Source organism: Megalopta genalis, chromosome 11, assembly GCF_051020955.1.
Source record: "Megalopta genalis isolate 19385.01 chromosome 11, iyMegGena1_principal, whole genome shotgun sequence".
Classification (NCBI taxonomy): domain Eukaryota; kingdom Metazoa; phylum Arthropoda; class Insecta; order Hymenoptera; family Halictidae; genus Megalopta; species Megalopta genalis.
This window is the reverse complement of record NC_135023.1, coordinates 5774080-5782055: the sequence shown is the minus strand read 5'-3', so window position 1 is coordinate 5782055 and position 7976 is coordinate 5774080. Positions and strand designations below refer to the sequence as shown.

The following is a 7976-nucleotide window of genomic DNA, read 5'->3' as shown; positions in this document are numbered from 1 at the left end:
TTTCTCTGTGGTTTGCCCCCATGCGAACGGCCAGATAAAGATTTTTCTACTTGCCGCTGCCGAAAAGGATATTCGGCCGCTAATGAAGGCGATCCTTTCATCCTTGTTTCCCTCTCCTTCGTTCCCAACCCCCCCGGAAACCGTTTCCGACACCGATCCTCCGCCCTGGACCGGAAGCCGCATCCCAGAAACGAGAAGAAACGAGGACCTGAGCGAAACTCGACGGGGATTCAGGAACCTGTTCAGGCAAGACTTTATTTCATGGAAAATATCTGTGTATTTACAACGTTACATGACTATCAACCTCGTCGAACGCGTCCTCGAGACACCGATCACTCTCGGATCCGATCAGTTCGCTCGGAAACACTCGACATCACCGTTCCAGCCGACTCTTAGAGTCGCCTGTCATCTATACCGTTACACTCCGAATCACCACCAAAGTCCTCGGAAGTCTCTTCGAGACCTAGTACACATCGTCGATATCACAATTAAACACCGGGTATAATTTCGACCGTCCTCATCCGCCGAATTCAAAGTCTTCACCAAGGAGTCCCAACGGAGTCCCAACTTTTTCAGGATACGCTCAGTAAGGTCTCCAGACGTCGTTCCTCTGCTCGTTCTCTTCGCCGAGCACCCCGATCTCCAGTCTGTTGCTGCTGATGGTCAGATTGCTGCCGGCGATGGTGACCTGCTCGTCGCTGAGGTCGCCGTGCAGGTGCAGATGAATCTGGTTCTGGTTCACGGTGCTGTACAGCTGGGGACAGAGGACCATCGGCGCCGGACTGATGTAGTTTTGACTGGGGTTGTTGTAGTAGCCCTGGTAGTTCGGGTTGTAGTTGTGCGAGGCAACTGGGACCGGGGTGACGGGTCCTGGGGTCCAGGAACTGTAATGGTAGCCAGGACTACCGCTTCCGGTACCTCCGCCGGCGAAGATGTCCGGGTCGCTGGACTTGCTGGGCACCAGGGGTAACGAAGAGGACGATGCAGCGTGGCCCGGGTACATCGACACGCAGTTCGGCGTGTAGGTGTCCTGCTGGTTCTCCGAGGGAAGCACTATAATGGCAATAGAAGCTTTCATCTCGCTGGGTTCTCTTCTCTGGGGTTCTAAACATGTTGGAAGAGGATTGGAGTCTTCGTGCTCGAGGATCATGGATGCTGGACCTTCCGGCAACGTCTCCATGTTTTGTTAGAGAGGCGAGAATATAACAGAGTGTTATTAGAAGCTCGAGGAAGTTGGAGGATCGTCGATCGTGCATCTCGAAGTTACGAGTTTTTAATATGATTCAGGATGCGATTCGGATGCAGTTCCTTGGCGGACATCGTGAGTAGATTAGGATCTTAATGCTCGAGGATTACGGAGGTTAAACATTTTGGAACTTTTTATTTTTTGCTAATCAACTAACGCTGTTGTTGAGGATTTAGGTAGCTCGAGCTATGTATCGAATATACTTGATTCTAAGAGTGTTAGTAAGCGTTGTACCTCCGATCGATATTAATCGAGGTAATGATCGGAGCTAAGTGGAGACGGTTCAAAGAACCTGATCGCTTGTCTAGAATCGTATGCCGCCAGGTTCAACAATAGCTGGAACGAGTCAGCAAAGATTCTTCTGCACAGAATTGTAATTTAATTATCCGGAGAATTCTCGACAATCGTAGACGGTCGAGGACTCTCGGAACGAAGCATTGTCAACTAGGATTTCCAACGAGGAAATTTCGAGGCAACAAATACTATAAATACTGCAATAAAGCAGTCGTAAGTTACGTCAGAAGAGGAAGAACAGGTTCTCCGAATATCTACCGCGTCACAGGAGGTATACGCTGCGAACGTTCTCTTTAGAACAGGTTTTATAATATTTTAGTCAGACTGCCGCGAATGTGGAACGCTTACCAGTCGGCAATGGCATGGGTTCCGTGGTAGGATGATGAGAGAGGGGTTCACCAGGGTACGAGAATGCTCCACCAGGGATTGGCGAAAAGGAACCACCGCTGCTCACTGGAGGTGCTGGATAAGACGGCGCCGACGATGAATAGGCCCACTCTGTCGTCCCTGTACTCGTATCTGAGAACACATAAAATACCTATCGTCAGTCCTGATAAATCGGAATTCATCGGGAAAAATGGAGGTAGCCGAGAACCTTTGAAAAACGTTCGCAATCCTCGCGACAAGATTTCGCCGAGATTTCCAGTGAGTAACATCGTCGGCTACATCAAATGACTCACGTTTTACTAATTAAGTCTCTCTCCGCTTCCTTCGACAGTTTCTTTCCTTGACCAGTTCGCTGTTTTCGGCGAGTATATCCGTTCTAGCAGAAAATGTCGCCATTTCTTCGTGACGAGTATACTCGTTGAAAATAGCTGATCGATTGAGAAGAATATATACCTTTGAAATTCTTTATTTAATTATATATTAATTTATTAAACTACGAAGCAAATCGAACATGTATGGTATAATTACAGAAACTCGCACGCTTCTCGAAGAAATTGCAACAGCCAACTGATTAATAATAATTGTTTCTTCGACTCTACGGTCTCTGTAATTTTTGTCGACACCTCCTGCAAAATCGTCAAAAGTTGCAGGTTCGAGATAGCGTTGTAAAATCATTAGCAGCGATTAACATCTCCTGAAATATTAATCGCGGTCCTCGCTACTTCCGTCGGACGTCCGATGAATTTCCAAGTGGCCAAACGAGACTCATAGCAGCCCGGTAAAAGCGAGGAAACGCGAAGAGGAAAACGTCGCCCGGCTCGCTGAGTCATCGTCGGTGATTCGACGAGGCTCTCTTGCTGCGATGAGAACGACGACGAATCGGAATGATTATGAAATACATATATTCGCGTACGATCGCGGATCGAGAGATCCGGGGAATAATGTTTCACGAAAAAGTCGCCGGCGACACACAATACTTCTTCTTTCCTTTATTCCCCTCGATGAGCCGTTTCACCTTTCATTCGGCATCTGTAACACTAGAGTTTGCTTCCCGTACCCGACGGCCTTCGAGGATTTATTTAAAACGCCCCCTTCGTGCCAGTTTTTATCGTTTTCCGCTCTTCCACCATCCGTCGATCGTTATTTTTCGATCCGAAACTCGAAAACCGCAAGATTTCTTCCACGTCAACATTATTTATTCGCTCATTCTGCGACCGTTCGGTTTCGTCTTTCGGCAAATTCTATGCGAAAACGAAGAAACGAAACTTTTGACGGGAGACTAAATAATTTTCTTAATTTTTATTGAAAGCGCGAATCATTGCCGTTCGCGCAACGCGTCAGATTTTTTCGGGAGACCTCCGAGGACTGTTCGCTGCAGAATCCCCGTTCGTTAATTTCCCACGAAACCAAGTGTCACGGCAGAATGTGGAACACGTTCCCCGTAAAACTCCGACGCGACGCGACGGCGGAGTTCAAAGAACCGCTTGTATCATCGTCGCGGAGTCGCATTCGCGATGCTAGGCTCGTTTGGCAGCGGGAACAGCCGGTGGAAAGTCCGGACATTGGTGATTCTCGACGGAACGCTCGATGACAAAACCCGCTCCTTCAAGGGCGCCGTTCTGCCGATTCCGGGAAGACCCGTGCTACCGAGAAGTCCCGGGTGCTCCGGGATTTTACGACTCTTCTCTGCCAAAAATTCAAAATCTCTCGCTACGGCCCATCCTTCCACAAACTTGCACGAGAAAATAACAGAGCGCGAGGCGATTGCCTTCAGACTTTAACGGCGACTCGCTTCGACCGAGATTTTTATCTGATCGTTCGCTAAATCTACTTAGAACTGCCTCGAACAATTGTATTCCGTAGCGTGCAGCATCGTTTAATTTCCGTAGTTTATTTAAGATGGAATAATATTAAAAGCAGCTCGCTTTGGAACGAGCAATTTGTCCGACCATCGGCCGAATCTACTTAAAAATCTCCCGGACAAAATCTGCGAAGTTCCAAACACATTTTTCATCATTTTGCACCACATTTTTCTGCCACTTCGTGTACCTAAGTTGTTGGGGTGGAAATCCTTTAAAATTGTGCGAAGCAAGCAGCTTTTATTCGAGTCGGAAATTGCGATTTTGTTTAGATCTTTCTTCAGTCCTCCTCATCTAACTTTCTACAAGGATTGCGCAACGCTGTAGAACAATATTTCACGCTGTCGAGATTTTTCTCGACTCCGTGTAAAAATGGTGGACATTGTTCGACGGATAAGATTAGTTTCATGTGTCGCGTGCCAATTTCTGTGTGTACGTGTTCCGCGCAAGAAAACGGTATAATGGAAACTAACAGGTAGGCCAGGTCAAGGCGCGGTACTCGCAGAGAGAATTGATTAGAAAACCGTCGATTTTAATAGCCGATAAATCTCCGGTTTCGCCATTGACTCGGGCTGCACGCTTCGTAATCTCCGGAGCTTGCGAGGAGAGTTGCGACGCGCAAGAAAACGGCCGCCGCGCCGCGCCGCACCACGCCGCCGTGGTTTTGTAATTAACGGTTGCTAATTCCCTCGTAAACGGCCTCCGGATCTGCATTCGCGTCTCCGCGGAATCTTTCCCGTCGAATTTCCTTGCAGCCGGTTGTCTTTTCAGGTTGCCGTCCTCCGGACGGTTCTCGTGTGCGAGCATTTTTACCGACGGTTTGCCCGGAGCGGACGGGGAATCGTGCGATTCGCTCGTCTTGTGGTCGAGTAGAAACTTTGAGGACTTAACTAGAGGCTAAAAAGACGCCGAGGTAAGTTCCTTTCGCGACCAGGAATTTTAAACGAAACTGCCGCGGCCGATTCTATCGTTATTTTCCGCGCTCTTTCGTTTCGTTTCCGAATTGAAAAAAAGCACCGAAGAACCGAATGAAATCGCGCGGAACATTAGGATCGATCGATTCGCGCGAAATCGTTGCTTTCGGTTTAGAAGAATAATATCATGGTTCCGAAAAGGTGACACTCCGCGCCGGGTATCGGGGGTCCAGGGCGAGCCGATGCGGCGTGAAAGATAAGGTCGAGGTCGAGGGTCCCCTGGTAAAACTGTCGTTACGCCTACCGGCCGTGGAAGGTCGAGGTCGTTTCGGAATTCTCAAAGGGGACCGCCTCGGGGATGGGGGCGTGCGGGTGATTACCGAAAATGGCCGTGTATTTGCCGCAATTACCGGAACAACGGTAACAAAACAAAGGCGCACCAGCCCGTGGGTCGGCGTTCGGGCGACCATCTGTTGGATAATAGTCCGTTTCGTGGCTTCTTCAGGGAAGAGGGGGGATGCTGGTTCTATGAACTAGAAGCTGTACGAAAACTTCGGTCGAGAGGAAGTGCGATCAGCATCTTCCGTTCGGACGTGGCCGGGGCAGTCGCTGCCGAAAAGCCGTTCTAGACGATATCACGGCACGGTATCCAAGACGATATCGAGCTCGAGCCAAGATAAAAAGCACGTTACACTTCGTTCGATATTAAGTTGCAGCGAGTTTTAGATCACCGTGCACGTAAAGTCGATTTATTCCGACGGACGCTTCAGATTCTTCGGCGATAAAAAGATCGGATTGAATCTCGTTCGTCAAGTTCCAGATCAGTGTGCATGCACAGTCAATTTATTCCAATAAATACGTCGGAAACTAAGGTCGAACAACTTCATCGAGAAGAAGCATCTTGACTGGCAGAAATCCTGTTGCTCGTAGCAAGGATTATTGCAACGGAGAAGAACGCGGTAGCCAGCAGCAAATGTACAATCAATCACCAGGAAAATCAATTCGCGCCACCGAGGACGAAACAGTTCAGTGAAGATCGCAACGATCGGGAAGGAGTGGATCGAATCGGGGATCAACGATCTACGGGGCTTTCTCGTCGTTGACTCAGCATTCATTGATGGCCAGGGCATCGTCACGGTGCCCAGCCGCTTCTCAGGCGACTGAGTTCGAGGAGTTGCGATAGTAACCTCGCCGCGTTGATCCTGACCGAAGGAACGCACGAGTCCTGACCAAAGGAACTCCGAGTTGTTTACTACTTCCTTCTCTTCGGCGTCTCTCTCGGTCTGTCTCTCTGTCTCTCTCCCTCTCTCTCTCTCTCGCTCTCTCTTTCTCTGTTGCTCTGCGGGTGTGAAACCACAGTGAGGTGGTTTTGGTGCTTAGTCCCCCGACCAGCCATCTACTTAACGAACCGTCCATCGACCGCCGTCATTTCGTCGTTTCTCGGTTTCTCTCCCACCTAACTCTGCCCCACACTACCGGCCCCGTGCTACCGCTAGCCGGAGCGGCGCGGTTCGATCTCGGCCTCATCTTCCTCCCCCGAGGAGATCGGTCTACTAATCCGCGCGGAAATCGCTCGGATGCCTCGAGACGTCTCGTTGCGTCGGCTAATGGCTCGCCGGACCGATCCGCGACAGCAGAGGCTGTTGCGCGATCCTCGAATCGAGCCCCGACAGGATCTAGGATCTTGTCGCGATTCGAGTTGCCGACGACGCAGCTCTACGAGAGATTCGAGGGTTCCGAGAGCCCCAAGATCTTCGCGACTCTATCTTCGGTTTCTGGTAAAGGGTGCCCGAGATCGAAGGGTGCCCGAGAGATCGTTGTCGATCGGGGACGTTACGAAGGATCGTCTCGCAGATTTCCCAGGCATCCGCGGAGCTGATCCTGGCAGCCGCGGATCCCGAAGACGTTGCAGGGAAGAAACACAATCCCCGGCACAGGATACCTGGCGCAAGAAGAAATCGGTGACGGTAAGCGATACATATGCGGGGCAACAAGAGTTTCCTGGCCGCTCGTATGCGTAAGACTTCTCTCTCTCTGCTCCGGGACGTTAGGAGCGGGCTTTGCCAGCGTTCACGGGCCCGACGAGCAAGTACGTGTGCGCCGTACACACCGTGGCCGACCAACTACGTGCGTGTGTCGTCATTCGTGTCGACCAGGAATATCGAGACGACGCAATATCGACTTACGTTACACGACCAAACGAGCATCTATCTCGGTGGGAAACGAAGCCCCACGGCTTCGTCTGTTCGACGCTGTTCCGCGCGTCCGATCTCTTTCCGACTTTGAACCCTCCCGGCGAGAAAGCAACCTCTCCGGCAAACGCGCGATTCGGATCTCTCAATTCTCTTCTCTCGTCGTGCTCTCGCTACTGCAACTTGGAAGTTCGACACGCGTCACCCCTAGTGTGGCTCGCGAAAGCGTTTGCCCGGATAATCAATTTTTCAATTCTAATTTGACAGTGAAGTTTTTAATATTCTGGCGTTGAGTTCGTTTGAATTGATGTATTTCATTCGATAATCTGATCCGGCCCTTGTCACGGAGACGGAATGGTAACTTCTTCTTTCGGGTCATTATTTAACTACGTGGTATATCTTGAAACCGTCGCACGGAATCAGAAGAATCTGTGAAACCGATATCAAAACGAAAGCAGCCCCAAACGAATTAGCATTCCGGAAAACGCCGCAGCGACCCCGAATTACCGAGGCCCGATGAATGGCTGATGATGGGAGATTACTGCCGAGAGAAGATTACAATGAGTCCGGATCGGGAAGACATTCGTGAGACGCAAAAGACTCGACGAGTAGTATTCGCAATTTACCGGGTACTTGTCGTGTCGTGTTGTCTCGTCGATGCGGACGAGAGAGAGAGAGAAGACAGCGGTGCAGTCACCTCGGACAACAATCGTCCACCATTACGACACGAACGGGGGTCCTGGTAATTTGCCGGGCGTCCACGCCACGGTTCGTCAATCTTTCTCGGGGCCCCGATTTCCGACGCGGCGCGATGATTTGCGTCGGGGACCGGTCGTCGATCGCGGATCGCAGATTGGGACAGGCCAATTACATTCGTCCTGCTCGCGTTTTCGCGCACTCGCCGTTATTTCCCATTGAGCCGGGGCCCCGTCATTCATCGGTCGGCGTTCTCAAAGGAGGAAATCTGTTTAGCAAGGGCCCGAGGGGCCCGCGTTTTGCACGCACGCCGCAATTTGCTCCGTGGCCGAACAATGCCGCAGCTTCTGGACGAAAGATCGACACGCTTCCTCCTTCCCCTTTTTTC

At 50.6% G+C, this 7976-nt stretch overlaps 1 protein-coding gene across 3 annotated transcripts in view; it reads right to left on the bottom strand.

The window, feature by feature from the left end:
• Positions 1 to 229: 229 nt before the first annotated feature.
• Positions 230 to 7976, bottom strand: part of LOC117226001 (uncharacterized) — a 35804-nt gene continuing 28057 nt past the window's right edge. For all 3 annotated transcript variants that reach the window (XM_076525396.1, XM_076525394.1, XM_076525395.1), the window contains 2 exons: positions 1889 to 2059; positions 230 to 1053 (listed from right to left, as the gene is read on the bottom strand). In XM_076525396.1, the coding sequence (XP_076381511.1) occupies positions 584 to 1053; positions 1889 to 2059 (641 nt within the window). In that variant the 3' untranslated portion in view covers positions 230 to 583. The remainder of the gene's footprint in view (positions 1054 to 1888; positions 2060 to 7976) is intronic.